The sequence below is a fragment of the Pelophylax lessonae genome (assembly GCF_965119305.1).
Source record: "Pelophylax lessonae genome assembly, chromosome: 13".
NCBI classification, from domain to species: Eukaryota; Metazoa; Chordata; class Amphibia; order Anura; family Ranidae; genus Pelophylax; species Pelophylax lessonae.
The window spans coordinates 30266129-30283070 of NC_138780.1; the positions used below are offsets into that span (position 1 = coordinate 30266129).

At 42.5% G+C, this 16942-nt stretch overlaps 1 protein-coding gene across 1 annotated transcript in view; it reads right to left on the reverse strand.

Annotated features, from left to right (window-relative positions):
• The window catches only part of LOC309569130 (SLAM family member 9-like), a gene marked incomplete at its 5' end in the record, with an annotated part of 139940 nt that overhangs the window by 13404 nt on the left and 109594 nt on the right, over positions 1-16942 (reverse strand). The window contains 2 exons of the mRNA XM_082274892.1: positions 3751-3855; positions 8492-8797. Coding sequence (XP_082131018.1) covers positions 3751-3855; positions 8492-8797 — 411 coding nt within the window. The remainder of the gene's footprint in view (positions 1-3750; positions 3856-8491; positions 8798-16942) is intronic.

Below are 16942 nucleotides of genomic sequence, written 5' to 3' on the forward strand. Positions count from 1 at the left end.
TCGGCTGTTGTTGGCCGACAAAATTCGTGTGCAGTCTTTTGCAGTTTTCAACAGACACGACAGCCCTGGACAAAAGACGGCCGATCGTTCGGCCGACGATCAGTACGTGTGTACGGGGCTTTAGTACTAATTGAGACAAATACACACTATAGAGCAGGGGTCTCCAAACTGATGCTGCCCTTTGCTTTTTTTTTATCTGGCCATTGGGGCACTATTTTCTCCACTGACACCAATGATGGGGCATAATTCCTCCCACTGACCCCACAAAGGGGACAAATTGTTCCCAGTGACAACAACAATGGGGCACAATTCCTTCCACTGACACCAACAATGGGGCACAATTCCTTCCACAAACACCGATGATGTGGCAATATTCCTCCTAATGACACCAATGATGGGGCACTATTCCTCCCGATCATACCAACGATGGGGCTCTATTCCTTCTAATGACAAATTATGGGACACTCTTCTTCCCACTGACATCAATGATGAGGCATTGTTTGCTCTCACCTATGCTAGGGCATTTTCTACTCCTGCTGACCACAGTCTGCCTTCCCCTAAAGTTTGAAGACAGCAAACTGGCCCTTTGTTTAGAACACTTGGAGACCCCTGCTATAGAGGGATATGCTTTGTTCATATTTCATGTCTGAGGTTTACAACCACTTTAAGGTGAAGCATGCTACTAAGAAAGTCGAGGCAAGCAAAAGGCCAAGGCCAGATGGTTTTAAAAAAAAAGTCGGGTTTAATAACAATGCATTTGCTATACAGTGTATTTTTTTAATGTCACATCTGTTGGTCTGGTTGACAGTTAACATGCCATGATTTACAAAACCAAAAAAAAAAGGATCAAAATGGACTGACCTTCCCATATCTCTTCTTAACATTGATATAAAGCTCTAGACCAAGATTCTGGACAGAATAATACATTCCCAGCTCGTAATATTCCCACATTCTTGCTGTAGGTTCTGATATAACTTACCTGCTGGGGGTCTTTGCTCAATATGTCTACCAAAGGGATCCATAGGTACAGTTTTGAATAGCTAACCTTTCATAAAAACTGTGACACAAATCAGGAACGTCCAGCTTCTGTGGTCTAAATTTGTAACCATGCAATAAGTTTGTCAAAAGATGGACTTAAAATACAAAGGATCCACACGCATAGACCGCAGTCTGAAATCATTCACTGACAGTATACTGATTAACATACAGTAAGTTCACCTGTTTTTTTTTCTCTTGTGCAATACAAAATGAATAAAAAGGCAAAAAGTAAAAGATGGGTGCTAACACCCTATTCAATCACAGTGCACCTACCCCTGGGAATAAAACCTCCTCTAGTGATCTGGTAAATGAACCAGAAAAATGGTAGAAATACTAAATGAGCTGATGCCCAATGGAGATGGTATAATATAATATAGGTCAACATAAAACAATGTAAAACATCAGTGCAACCTAAATATAGCTGGTAGCCCAGAGTGCTATACAGTTCACTGCTAACCTTGTTGGGCGTTTTGAGAGCTGATCCTAGAGCAGAAAAACGCCCCCAAAACGCCCCAAAATGCCTACATGTGAACGGAGCCTTATAGTGTAGCATGTAAAAACAATATTTGTTAAATAGCCCGGGTGTGAAAGCTGCTTGGTGTCGCTGGTGAGCAGGAAAATGAACTTGTTTCAAAGCAAACTTGCTTCTACGTCAACCTGACGAAGAAGCAAGTTTGCTATAAAACACGTTCATGTTCCAGGTCAACAGCGATGCTAAGTGTCTTCAACAAGCCAGGCTTTGGCTCCATCTTTGGCATTGACTCCACAGAGACAGCGGCTTCTAGCTTCCATGGCTCCATTGCTCCCTTGCCAGCGGCCAAGGCAAGGCTTCCTGGTTGTCTTTCTGTATGCTTCTGCACTAGATGCTGCTCTTTGGTTATGCTGAGCTACATTTTTATGATTGCGAGTGCAATTATCATCTCTATTTAATAAATACTGTCTTAACCTGCCTAGCGGTATCCCCGAGCGTGACGCGGGTTGGATTTTCCATGCTGTTATCGGTATCCCCGAGTCACGCACGGGGTGGATGGGCAGAGCGCGCAGCGGTGTCTTACCTTCTCCTGGCGATCCAGCGATGATCTCCCATTGCTGTGACTGCCAGCCGTCTGAGATCCCCGCTGCTCGTCCGTCCTCCGTCGGTGTGATGACTTCCTAGTTCCGTTCCCTGCAGCAGCAATGCTGCATGGGAGCGGAACTAGGGAGGGAAATTCAAACGTTGAACGTTGCACAAAACACAAACACACACATAACATTTATATTATGCATAAATATGTATATTATGTATATATATATATATATATATATATAATATAATGCATGAATTATAATCTAATCAATAATATAATTTTATTATATTATATTATATAATATATATATATATATATATATATATATATATATATATATTATATTATATATTATATAATAAAATTATAATATTGATTAGATTATAATTCATGCGTTTGTGTTTCAAATTGATCACATCTGGAATGTCTACTAGAGTCTTGTTTTGGTCAGGTTTAAGTCAGTCATTACTAAGAATTGTAGGCCTATAATACATAACGCCAAATTTCCATGAAAAAAATTGTACCGCTTTTGGTACAGAATTCCTGACATAATCATACCGCCAGGGAGGTTAACATGCTACACTATGGATGTTGAGTTTATCTCTCCCTACCCATTTGTATTAATATAAAATGAATGCATGTCTTAGAACTCACAATCAATCAACCTAAATCCAAGGCCATGAACATCTTTATGCTTTAGATGGCCTTTCTGGGATGCAAAGTAAATTCCATTTTGGCTGGGTAAGTAGGTTCCCTACTTAAGAATACACCTGTGATGGTACTGACCATCACTGGGAGTGAAAGACAGATACTTAATGGACACTGAGAATGGCTTGGATTGCTTCAAATGGGTCTGTATTTACATTTATGCTAATGTGTATTGAACTTCAATGGCAGAGACAGGCTCTCCCTAATGTTTGTGTATTGAGATGTGATGTGGATTCTGTTAAGCCTGTCTGTCCCATTGTTAAATGTTAATGAACTCACATATTGCTTCTGTCCAGATGGCTAGATAATTAGTTCGGGTTAATTCTATTTCTGTATACAATTTAATCTGCATATGATAATGTAATCAGGCAACCCCTGACCTGTGTGTGGTAATCTGATCAGGAGGGGGATGTCCAGGCTGTATAAAAACTGAGTGACTGTTCAATAAAGCAGAAGATTCCAGTACAAGCTAAGTTGTTGGCTAGCTGTGTATAGGGGCAGCTGGAAAATCTGATATCCATGTTCACGACTGGTGGGAAGCCATATACTGACAGAAGTCCACAAGTACAGTGTGGGTTGTGGTTCCGTTACAACACCTAATCCCAATCTACAATAGGGCTAGCTATCCTCTGCTATTGTGGTGGCAGGAGGTGTGATGCCAATTTTGCTGATCTTGGTTCTGAATATTAAGATGACATATCATCTAAATTGACTACTGCTTACATTACCTTTACTTTAAATGCACACATACGTATACCAACTCATATCAGTATAATAAGTTATATAGACTTCAAAAAGAAAAACCATCAATGCTGGACCATGCACTATTCATACTAGAGGGAAACTATTTTTTTTTCTGCACATGCACTGTATTTCCCTTTGAACCAATAAATATTTACTGAAACAATTAAATTCTTGAAGAAGTAAATTAAATTACCTTTTCTTCGCTTTCTCTTAATTTTAATCAGAAACCATGCTAATAAAACCAATAGCACAAAAATTAGTACAAAAAGTACTAATAATGCATAATAGGTGCGTTTATCTGTAAAATAAAAAGAACAATCAGTTTTTCCAATACTAAGGGTATGGTATAATAAAAGAAAAACAATACGGCTATATATACATTCTCCCCCGCCACCTTGTTAGGCTTACAGCAGTGTGCAATATACACTGCTCAAAAAAATGAAAAACACAGCAGATCTCAATGGGGAAAAATGTCATGCTGGATATCTCTACTGATATGGACTGGGTAATGTGTTAGGATCTATATTGATATGGACTGGGTAATGTGTTGGGATCTATACTGATATGGACTGGGTAATGTGTTAGGATCTATACTGGTATGGACTGGGTAATGTGTTAGGATCTATACTGGTATGGACTCGGTAATGTGTTAGGATCTATACTGATATGGACTGGGTAACGTGTTAGGAATGAAAGGATGCCACATCGTTTGATGGAAATGAAAATTGTCAACCTACAGAGGGCTGAATTCAAAGACACCCCAAAAATCAAAGTGAAAAAACGATGCAGCAGGCAAGTCCATTTTGCTGAAATTTCATTGCAGCAACTCAAAATGGTACTCGGTAGTTTGTATAGCCCCCACGTACTTGTATGCATGCCTGACAACATTGGGACATGCTCCTAATGAGACGATGGATCGTGTCCTGGGGTATTTCCTCCCAGATCTGGACCAGGGCATCACTGAGCTCCTGAACAGACTGAGGTGCAACCTGACGATGTAAGATGGACCGAAGCATAATGTCCCAGAGGTGTTCTATTGGATTTAGGCCAGGCGAGCGTGGGGGCCATTGAATGGTATCAATTCCTTCATCTTCCAAGAACTGGCTGCATACTCTCGTCACATGAGGCCGGGCAATGTCGTGCACCATGAGGAACCCAGGACCCACTGCACCAGTGTAGGGTCTGACAATGGGTCAAAGGATTTCATCCTGATACCTAATGACAGTCAGGGTGCCATTGTCTAGCCTGTAGAGGTCTGTGCGTCCCTCCATGGATATGGCTTCCCAGACCATCACTGACCCACTACCAAATCGGTCATGCTAAACAATGTTACAGGCAGCATAATGTTCTCCACAGATTTTCCAGACCCTTTCACGTCTGTCACACGTTCTCAGGGTGAACCTGCTTTCATCTGTGAAAAGCACAGTGGCAGACCTGCCAATTCTGGTGTTCATGGCAAATGCCAGTTGAGCTCCACAGTGCCGGGCAGTGAGCAAAGGGCCTACTGGAGGATGTCAGGCCCTCAGGCCACCCTCATGAAATCTGTTTCTGATTGTTTGGTCAGAGACATTCACACCAGAGGCCTGCTGGAGGTCATTTTGTAGGGCTCTGGCAGTGCTCATCCTGTTCCTCCTTGCACAAAGTAGCAGATACCGGTCCTACCGATGAGTTAAGGACCTTCTATGGCCCTGTCCAGCTCTCCTGCCTGTCTCCTTGAATCTCCTCCATGCACTTGAGATTGTGCTGAAAGACACAGCAAACCTTCTGGCAATGGCACAAATTGATGTGCATCATGGAGAAGTTGGGCTGGTCATTTTTCTCTTTCTACACTTCTGCAGTATCAAGGGTAGCGTGGCTCTTAAATGTTGCACTTTCTTGTTTGTGATGTGATTATTCTTTAACCACTTAAACCCTGCTCACATTGCTGCTACTGTGGCAATGTGGCACGATCCCGTCCAGCGACGTAGACCTACGTCGCTGGACTCCGCCCCTTGTGGGCGGCGCTCGCGCGCCGCCGGAGGCTCGCTCCCGCTGTGTTCATTCACAGCGGGAGTCGGGCCAGGGGAGGAGCAGCGGCGATCGCCGCTGCTGTGCCCCGATCGTCGGGGAATCGAGTGAGGAGATCCGCCCGCCTGTGTAAACAGAGCGGGCGGATCTCCATAGTGACAGGGACTGACAGATCGGAGTGTTCAGCATAGCTGGACATCCGATCTGTCCTTTTGTCACTCAGTCACCTCCCCCCCCCACACGTCAGTAAGCACCAGGCATACATTAACCCCTCCCTCTCCAATAAAATTAACCCCTTCCCTGCCAGTGTCATTTTTACAGTAACAGTGCATATGTATAGCACTGATTACTGCAGTAATGTCACTGGTACTCCCAAAAGTGTCAAAAATGTCAGTCAGGGGTCCGATCTGTCCGCTGCAATGTCGCAGTCCCCCAAAAAAAATCGCAGATCACCGCCATTACGCGTTAAAAAAAAAAACACCAAAAATGACAGAAATCTTTCCCTTAGTTAGTAAACGCAATAACTTTTGCGCAAACCAATCAAAATACGCTTATTGCAATTTTTTTTTACCAAACATAGGTAGCAGAAAACAAATTGGCCAAAAATTAAAAAAAATTTGATTTTTACATTTTTTTGGGGGGGAATTTCATATAAAAAAATTTGAAAAATATCGTTATTTTTTCAAAATAAACGCTCTTGTTTTGTTTATAGCGCAAAAAGTAAAAATCGCACAGGTGATCAAATACCACCAAAAGAAAGCTCTGCTTGTGGGAAAAAAAAGACGTAAATTTCGTTTTTGTACGGCGTCGCACGACCGCGCAATTGTCAGTTAAAGTCGCACAGCGCCGAATCGCAAAAAGTGGCCTGGACGGAAGACAGCAAAATCCTCCGGTGGTAAAGTGGTTAATAAAGAACTGATTGGATCCAATTTGAGGATCCATGGTGTGCTGATGAAGATTTACACTTGGTCTTACAGAATATGCAAAAATGCAACCAAGTGACATCAAAATCGCACTACATAAATTGCATGACATTAGAGTGAACCGAGCCTTATCTGCCAGGTGACCTGACTTCTCCTTTCTGGAGCTAAAGCGGAGTTCCACCCAAAAGTGGAACTTCCGCTCATTTGTTTCCTCCCCCCCTCCGTTGCCACATTTGGCACCTTTCAGGAGTGAGGGGGGAACAGGTACCTTTTTTTGACAGGTACCCTTCACCACTTCCGGGAAACAGTGCCGCGGTGCTGTTACTCGGGAGTTTGGCCCCCCTCCTCCCCCCGCCGCTGAGCCAATTTGAATGCGCCACGCGCTTCGCGCATGCGCAGTAGGGACCCGCCCGTGAAGATGAAAGGCTTCACTGCCGGGCTCCCTTACCGTCAATGGAGGCGGCAGCACCCAACAGCCGATTGAAACATTGCTGGAATCCAGGGCAGGTAAGTGTCCTAATATTAAAAGTCAGCAGTTACAGTATGTGTATTTTTGGAGGGGGGGCAGAACTCCGCTTTAACCACTTTACAACCGGAGGATTTTGCTGTCTTCCGTCCAGGCCACTTTTTGCGATTCGGCGCTGTGCGACTTCAACTGACAATTGCGCGGTCGTGCGACGCCGTACCCAAACGAAATTTACGTCCTTTTTTTCCCACAAACAGAGCTTTCTTTTGGTGGTATTTGATCACCTGTGCGATTTTTACTTTTTGCGCTATAAACAAAAAAAGAGCGTTTATTTTGAAAAAATAACAATATTTTTAACATTTTTTTATATGAAATTCCCCCCAAAAAAGATGTAAAAACCAATTTTTTTAAAAATTTTTGGCCAATTTGTTTTCTGCTACCTATGTTTGGTAAAAAAAATCGCAATAAGCGTATTTTGATTGGTTTGCGCAAAAGTTATTGCGTTTACTAACAAAGGGAAAGATTTCTGTCATTTTTGGTGTTTTGTTTTTAACGCGTAATGGCGGCGATCTGCGATTTTTTTTGCGGGACTGCGACATTGCGGCGGACAGACCGGACCCCTGACTGACATTTTTGACACTTTTGGGGGTACCAGTGACATTACTGCAGTAATCAGTGCTATAAATATGCACTGTTACTGTAAAAATGACACTGGCAGGGAAGGGGTTAATTTTATTGGAGAGGGAGGGGTTAATGTATGCCTGGTGCTTACTGACGTGTAGGGGGGGAGGTGACTATGTGATTCATGGACAGATCGGATGTCCAGCTATGCTGAACAGTCCGATCTGTCACTCCCTGTCACTATGGAGATCCGCCCGCTGTGTTTACACACAGCGGGCGGATCTCCAGACTCGATCCCCGACGATCGGGTAAGAGCAGCGGCGATCGCCGCTGCTCCTCCCCTGGCCCGACTCCCGCTGTGAATGAAAACAGCGGGAGCGAGCCTCCGGCGGCGCGCAAGCGCCGCCCAGAAGGGGGAGTGTCCAGTCACGTTAATACTACGTGACTGGACGATAACGAACCACTCTGCCGCAGTAGTATTACTGTGAGCGGTTGCAGAGTGGTTAAATAAGAATTCTGCGCCACCCCCCTCCCCAAAAAAAAAGTCAGCAGCCTTTTACTAACACGGCCGGTTTCCTACTGCGCATACACAAATTGCACTGTGCTTTTTGAATGGGCCAGCTTCAGTGAAAGGAGGAGGGGGCCAGGTACCCGCTCCCTTCCCTCCCCTGCCCCCCCCCCTGCAGACAAGAGGCAAACAAGGGGAGTTTCTCCTTCTGGGTGGAGCTCCACTTTAGGTAATAAAGCCTGGTCAACCCACTGCCTTTAGCCTGTGACTTTCCTGTTTGGTCCCTAGTATTGATCCACCCTCTGAATGCTGCTTTGGGTGGGTGATACAAAAACAAATTCAGGTTCTTATGCTGGTTGAATTACATGCAATGATTTTTTCTGAATTCAGCAGTGAGTTAAAGGGTTGCAGATTTGTCTACCTTTTTCAGGACTTTTACTATATTCCGGGCAGAACTTTTGTAGAGAGTCATTTTTGAAGTCCGCCGGGTTGTGTACTATGCACAGGACCTCTGTGTTCCAGGACTCCGGCTGCAATGACATCTGGATTGTGTCACCATTATTATACAGCTGATAATCAGAGTCTCCATTTCTGTATTTCCAGGTATAGGAGAATGATGATTTGTTTTTTGGAACTGAACACCGAAAAGTCACATTGCACCACTCACTGGTGTTCTTCCACTCATCAACCGTTATAAAGGGAGTAGGAACAGGTTCTGCAAGGGGTGAAACACATTATTAATATTATACAGGATTTATATAACGCCAACAGTTTACGCAGCGTTTTATAACATAAGAGCAAACAGTACAGTTACAATACAAATCAATACAGGAGGAGTCAGAGGGCCCTGCTCTTTAGAGCTTACAATCCAAACACAGTAATAAATATTATATATTTTCACTGACCTTTAGGCTAACAATAAAGCAGCAAAAATCGATGTTTCTTTGAATCACAAAAAAAAAGCAATTAGTACATTGGTTTATCTTAAGGGGACCTTTACAGGATCGTTTGATCAAACCTGAGCTTTTCCATTTCAGGGAAAGGTAAAGGGCTGCTTTAATGCCGCCCCACCCAGCCCCCAATCAACACTTACTTACCTTGCCTTTAATCCCCCACCGTTCAGCTAATAGTGCTAAAAAATGCTTAGTATTTTTGGGTATGGATGATCATGTGATTTACCCCCTTTTCTCTGACCTGATGACACTGATGCTTAGTGAATGGCCTAACACCATCACATTGGGGCTGGGAGAGTCCTCAACCCTTTGCAAGCACTCTTCAGAGGTATGTAGGTTCCGCTTTGAAGGGGGGAATTAAAGCAGTTGAAACCCTAGTCTTCCATATAAAGCATTGTATGTCTTTCACCTTTGCTGAAAGAAATCCCTTGTTTTGAATAATTCATCAAAGCAGTGACTCATCCCTTATCAAATTGCTCAGTACAAGGTTTCTATCAGACACAGAAAGCTGTAAAGCAAGTTACCTGACTGAACTGTCTCTTTAGCTAGTCCATAGTGCTCAGAGAATCCTTTATTATGCATTATATATTTATTTGTAAACAAATGTTGTATAAGTATTAGAGTATAGAGAGTATAAAAAGAGATAAAAAATAAATAAAAATAAAAATATTAGATTGATCTGAAAACCCTGTTGTTTGCCTTTAATGCAAATCTGTATTTTTCCATTTAGGGTAAAGCATAGCCACTTACCTAATTATCAGCAATGAAAAGAGCAATCAAATAATAGGTTTGCTTTATTTCGTGTTTCTGAAATGAATGGGACTTAAATAATCAATAGAATTAGAATTAGAAAAGATGGAGTGTAGTGAGGCTCTACTACCCTTGCTATGTACTAATTGATAAATGATTTTTAGGTGTAACCTAAGGATAAAAATCAATATTAAAAGTGCAATAGTGCCTTTTCAAGTGCATCATAAGGGTAGGTGCGGTATTTCACATACACACTTATTAGAAAAGATGCCTAAATACTTTTTGACTTAGAATGTACTAATTAAGATGTCTAATAAATATGTATCAAAACAAATTGCACTCAATAAAGTAGTCTTATTTATGCATGTAATTCTTATTTATAGAGGTAAGTGGTGTATAAACTTTAAATGCAAAAACCCTAGAAATTAGACATTTCCTTCAGAACTGAATGCCCTACTCCAGCAATTGTTTCACTTTCTGGTTAGAGTTTGATTTTTCAGGATTTTATTGTTGCTTGTTATCCCACTAAGGAGATGTCTCCTCGCCTCCAGTCCTGGCAATATCCTTATACAGCCCTACACACAGTGTCATCAAAACAGCAAGTAAAGGGAAATTCTCTTAGGCCCCTTTCAAACGGGCAATCCAATCCGATCCGCCTGTCAGTTTTTCAGACAGATCTGATCGGATGCTCCATGCACCTCTATGGAGCAGTGGGTGTCAACGGAGACATCTCCGCTGACACACGCTGCTATCCGATACCGATCCTGTCCTTGACATCCGGACGGATGGAAACCCTATTTTCCATCCGTCTGGAGGATCGGATCGGATGAGAACAGACAGGCGGTCCGTTCTCATCGGATCTCCCCATAGAGGACAGCGGGGGTCTGACAGCTCCGTCTCTGCACACAGAGCAGAGACGGAGCTGTCATCCGCCTGCTCAGCTGGGATCGACGGATCAATACCCCGCTGAGCAGAACGGACTCCGCCGTGCGGTGCGCCTGTGTGAAAGGGGCCTTAGTTGGGGCAGCAATAGGACCTGTAGGAATGAACAGTAACAATTAAAAGCACACAGCATCTTCACCTGTGAGATTTTAACTCTTCCCAACTCTATCCAAAAAGAAAGTTTGATTGAAGTTCCACTTCAAAATTTTTTTTACACTGATGTGATTTTGGATGTGTTTCAGAGCACATTAATTCACATGACAAGTGAAACAACATGTGTTCCTATGGAGGCCATTCACATACACTATATTACCAAAAGTATTGGGACTCCTGCCCACGCACAAGAACTTTAATGGCACCCCAGACCTTGCTTTGTGCACTGGTGCGCAGTCATGTTGGAACGGGAAGGGGCCATCCCCAAACTGTTCCCACAAAATTGGGAGCATGAAATTGTCCAAAATGTCTTGGTATGCTGATGCCTTAAGAGTTCCCTTCACTAGAACTAAGGGGCAAAGCCCAACCCCTGAAAAACAACCCCACACCATAATCTCCCCTCCACCAAATGATTTGGACCAGTGCACAAAGCAAGGTCCATAAAGACATGGATGAGTGAGTTTGGGGTGGAGGAACTTGACTGGCCTGCACAGAGTCCTTACCTCCACCCGATAGAACACTTTTGGGGTGAATTTGAGCGGAGACTGTGAGCCAGGCCTTCTGTCCAATATAAGTGTCTGACCTCACAAATGCGCTTCTGGAAGAACGGTCAAACATTCCCATAGACACACTACTAACCTTGTGGACAGCCTTCCCAGAAGAGTTGAAGCTGTTATAGCTGTAAAGGGTGGGCCAACTCAATATTGAACCCTATGGACTAAGACTGGATGCTATTAAAGTTCATGTGTGTGTAAAGGCAGGCGTCCCAATACTTTTGGTAATATAGTGTATATGCAGTGTGAATGCAATATGATTTTAAAAAGGGTCTTGTGTGTGTTTGGTGCGATGCAGTGTGATTTTTATCCCCATATAGCTCAATAGAAACGAATTGGAAAATGCATAGGTATTCAGATTCAATGGGATTTCAGAGCATTTTCTAGGATTCTGCACTGTGTTTCTCAGGTGCTAGAAAGAGAGAGAGAGCGAGAAAGACCAGGCCTTAAATTAAAATCACAGCTGCATCAAAATCGCATTGCAAACGCAATGGAATCGCAAATGAATGTGTGTGTAGTCAAATCGCCACTCATCAGTGTGAACCTAGCCTAAGACAAGAAACAGATGGAAGGGCACTGTTGCATTTCTAAGAGAGGCGACAAGGATGCCGATGTATAAAAAAACTTAAAGCTAACATCATGTGGCTAAGCAGGCAAAAAAAAAAAAGAAAAATGATAAGGTGCTGCAGTTTCTTTCCTGCACATTCTTATAGGAAGATCATGAAGAATTAATACAGAAAAATTAACTTGTTAAACCAACAGAGGATGGGGAATCTTTGGCCTGCTACTCAAGTACAACCTATTACCACTTTCATGGTAGGGAAAAGAATTTGTGCCTTGATGTCACAGTGATTGGTGCATATGGTGAAAGGTGGTTGTTAGTAAAGGATACAAGGCACAATTCACTAAGCGATATTTTACCGCATCCGAGTATGTGGTCAAATAACGCACAACGCTCAGAAAAAGAAAAATGTGTAATTCACGAAGAAACTCTCCCTAAAATCTCACAAATGTTGTCTTTCCGAAGTATGCCCTAAATACTGCATGAAACTATGCAGTAAGTTATCGCAAGCATCTGATATGATGCGTTTCCAAAAAAGTGTAAGTATGAGTTGGGTATAAATCTCCATGATAAGTGGCTTGGATAACCTGAACTTCTGCAGGGTATCAGCATCCATGAATTGATCCAGTAGTGTGCGTTTCTTAAAGCTTCTTTCCTTTAAAACAGAGGTCTTCAAACTATGGCCCTCCAGTTGTTTAGGAACTACAATTCCTATCATGCCTAGTCATGTCTGTGAATGTCAGAGTTTTACAATGCCTCATGGGAGGTGTAGTTCCCCAACTGCTGGAGTGGCGTAGTTTGAGGAACCCTGCTTTAAAAGAACCACTTTAGATCTTCTCCTCCTCCTCCTCCTCTTCTTAATTGCTTTCAATTCTAGAAGACTGGGTTCAAAGGGCTCCATCATCTTTGCTATGCCATTTGCCAGCCTCCAGAGACAAGTCCTGACTAAAATCTAGCTGACAACTGCTCCAGGCTGCACTTACCTGCCTAATTTTTAAATCAATCACTGGGGGGGTCTGACCATTGCCATAGTTATCACATAGTTGTGGCAAGCTTGAACCAGTGCTTAATTACCACATTTATTTATTTATTTAATTGTCCTGTGAATTGACTTAAATGCCTTTTAATGCCGTATTTAAGGATAGTTTTTGGTGTTTGTGCTAAATACTGCATACAGTAGTGAAATTACATTTTCGATATCGCAAGCGTTTAATGGTCAGGTGACCATCATAATGCATGTGATAACCTTTAATGAATTGTGCCCAATGCTGATTAAAAGAGAAATATGGGAATTCATTTTATTTTAGACACATACTCACCTAGCTGGATGTATCAGTGGTCTGATGTGTCATCTGTCCCCCATTGGCTGTAATGCCCCATACACACGTGCAGATTATCTGAAGACTTTTGTCTGCAGACTTACCAAAACCATATAATATGAGGTCAAACCTAAACATTTTCAATTTGTATGCAATCCGGCAGGCCCTTGCACTACATAGAAAAGGTAAGTCTGCAGACAAAAGTCTTCAGATAATCTGCACGTGTGTACGGGGCACTAGGCTGAAAACCAAGCAATCAAACCCTGCTGATTGCCTGGTTCTCAGGGCTCCCTGAGCAGAAAGCTGGTGACTGTCAGTCATCGGCTCTCTGCTCTGCCCCCCCCCCCTGCACTTGTAATGATTGGCTGTGGAGGGGGAGGGAGCGGCCAGCTTGGGCTCTCAGCGGTTCGCTTAGAGGCTGAGCCCAGTGCTGGTCCAAGCATGTGGGCGGATCCCGACCATATGTTGCGATCTTTCCCGAGCTTGGACCAGGTCTATGACATTAGCCGACAGTGGGCTTCAGGTTTCTGTCTGCTGAAAACGGGTTACGGAAGTGCAGAACTAACTCCCAGGAGAAATACAGCCAAACAAGCTTTGGCTATAATTCTCCTTTAAGAAACACTTTTTCATGTTTGAAAGTCTTGGGGGTATTTCAAACTCTTAGTATTCAGTAGCATGACACCTCAGGGGCCACAAAGGAAGCCAGTGGTGAAAGACTTACCTGTGCTAGATGCCGGGTAAGAGGGGGATATTGACCACAGCATGAGTTACTGATTGTTGTGCACTAATCCATGTCAGAATGGTGAAGTATCTCAACTCAGGGCCACTAGCCCTGCATATCTTATTAGTACTGGCCCAGGAGGCAAATGCCCTCCCCCTAAACCCCCCCCCCCCTTCCCAAGCCCAGACCTAGACTGGAATTAACCCATAAGCTCTTTTTTCCACCCCTTTTTTCCTTTACACTGGCCTCACAAAAGTAACAAATGCAATATTGTAGAGCCTGGCTCAAAAATTAGAGCAATTTAACAATTTTAGTTGTCAAATAGTACATATTTACAGAAGTCCATACATCAGAAAAAACAGAGGGACAACTGAGAAGGAAAGCAGGACAGAGGTATTTGATTTAAAATGTGGGAAAGCCCCTTCAAATGTGATACACTTGGAAGCTATGTTTTTTTCACCAGCTATCTTTGGAAAGCCTTCCAAGACAGCCTGTCAAAGTTTCTATGTAGATATAACCTCCCTGCTAGCCAGAATGCAGATATTACCCCAAAAACATCCAACCATCCAATTTTTGCTGTCTATGCATCTATCAACATGTCTGGACATTGTCACATGGAATGTGGGTGAAAAAAGCTAAAACCGGTCTTTAATGGATAGAATTGTGAACAAAATATCCTAGGATCAATCTTAGGAAAATTCGTACAAACATTCTCAGAACATTTGGTTTTTGTTCAAAAGATTTTGTCTGCTTTTAACATTTAAAAATTAATGGATGAATGAAAACCACCAACACTGCTGGCCATACATGTATAGATTCGTTAGTGGGGTCAAATCGCTGTTCATTTTCGACCACAGTAGTCAGGAAGGAAAAATTTTCTCATTAGAACAAATTTTTGGACAGTGTATGTGGTTTTCATTCAAATACTACATTAATTTTAAAACTGAATGTTAAAAGCAAAAAAACATTTTCCTTTACAAAAGATATTTTATTTGAAAAATATATTTGAACAGACAAACTAGGTAAATAATGAGATGGCTACATTATATATGACAAATCCAGGGGAAAATCCCAACAAAGATATAAAACAAGAGGATTGTCTAACTTTCGAGATCAACTTAGCATCACAACTAAAGTCCATGAGTCTCTGGTTGAGAAAGCTCGAGTTTCCGGGTTGTGTCGTACGGTGAATAAAAACAGAATGACCCGGACCTCATATTGAGAATCCCAAAGCATTGGAATATATTAGGATTGGACATCTGCGTAGGTAAGTACACCCTACCTTATTAGGGGGATATAATCACTGTAACCATCCACACCTAAACCATGCCCTAAAGGTCTTTAAAGATAAATATATATAATAAAGAAAACGGAAATGGAAACTGGAAAATAGAATAGAAAAGAGAGGAAAAAGGAGGAGAGAAAAAGAAAAAAAAAGAGAGGGGAAGCCAGAAGGAAAAGAGGGAGAAAGAGAAGCCCTACAGGGTGAGCACCAGAGAGTCATCAAATTGAAAGAAGTTGGTTATCAAATCAAATCTGAAGATTGGGTTTATGCAATCCATGGTTGCCAGACCTTGAGAAATTTATTGTTTGTATCCGAAGCTAATGCGGTCAACTTTTCATTGACTATGATATTGACAGTACCCGAAAAAAGTATAACAGTTTTAGGAGATGGGACATGCGAACTGCCACAATCCTACCAGGACAACAACAGGTGGGAAATTGGCCTGATATAATCTATCATACCTGGGAGTGAGCCGGGTACCCAAATAGGGCAAAGAAAGAAGCCATTGGAACAGGAAAGAATCTCTCAAGGCAGCTAGTTCAGAAGCTAAGAGGTTAATGGCCATTGCTTTGGACTTGGTAGAGATGACGTATAAACCTGAAAGGGATGCAAAGGTGTCTAGAAGAGAAATAGATTAGGCAAAGAGACTCTAGGGGATGTTAGGGACATCAAGATATTGTCCGCGAATAAAGAAATCTTACAAGAAGTTCCCACAACATCCATGCCTCTTATGTCTGGATGGGTGCAGATCGCCTCTGCCAAAGGCTTTAAAGCCAAATCAAATAAGAGCAGTTAGAGTAGGAATGCCTTGGCAGGTGCCCCTCCTGATAGAAAAAAGGGAGGATTCAAACCCGTAATATTTAATTTTACCTTGGGGGGAATCATACAATGCCATCAACCAGTTTAGGAACGAGACGCCGAAACCATAATGATGGAGCACAGACATCAGGTAAGGCCATGACAAGGTATCACAGGCTTTTTTCACATCGAATGATAAAAGAATCATTTCCACAGAGCGGTTGTGAGCGATGTGTTGCAGCTGTATGATTCGTCTGATAGTGTCTCCAGCCTGGAATCGTGGAACGAACCCGAATTGGTCTTTTTTGATTAGGCGGGGGAGGAACAAATTTATGGTGTTGGCTAAGATCTTAATGAGAATTTTCATATCTATGTTGATATGCGAAATGGGTCTAAAGTTGGCCCATGAAGAGTGGTCCCATTCAGGTTTAGGTAACATAACTATATTAGCAGTCAAGAGAGAAGGCGAAAAGGTCCCACCATTCTAGACAGATTTATCCATAGACGTCAAACAATTTACTATAATAAAGTGCCGTGAAGCCATCAGGGCCTGGCCTTTTGATAACTTTCAGTTCTTTAATACATTGTAAAACCTCAGATACCTTGATATCCCGATTCATAAGGGCTGTTTGTGCCGTAGATAATGTGGGCAGCGTGAGGCATTGCAAGAAGGTTTCTACGTCCTGGCTATTTCCTTAAGTATGGGCCGAATATAATGCGGTAAGTCGATGTCTAATCTAATATCCTAGTTGGATTGCTAGTGAGGGCGTTATGGTGAGTAGGCAAGGTAATGAGAGTGAATTTAGGGGTAAAACTGCGCAAC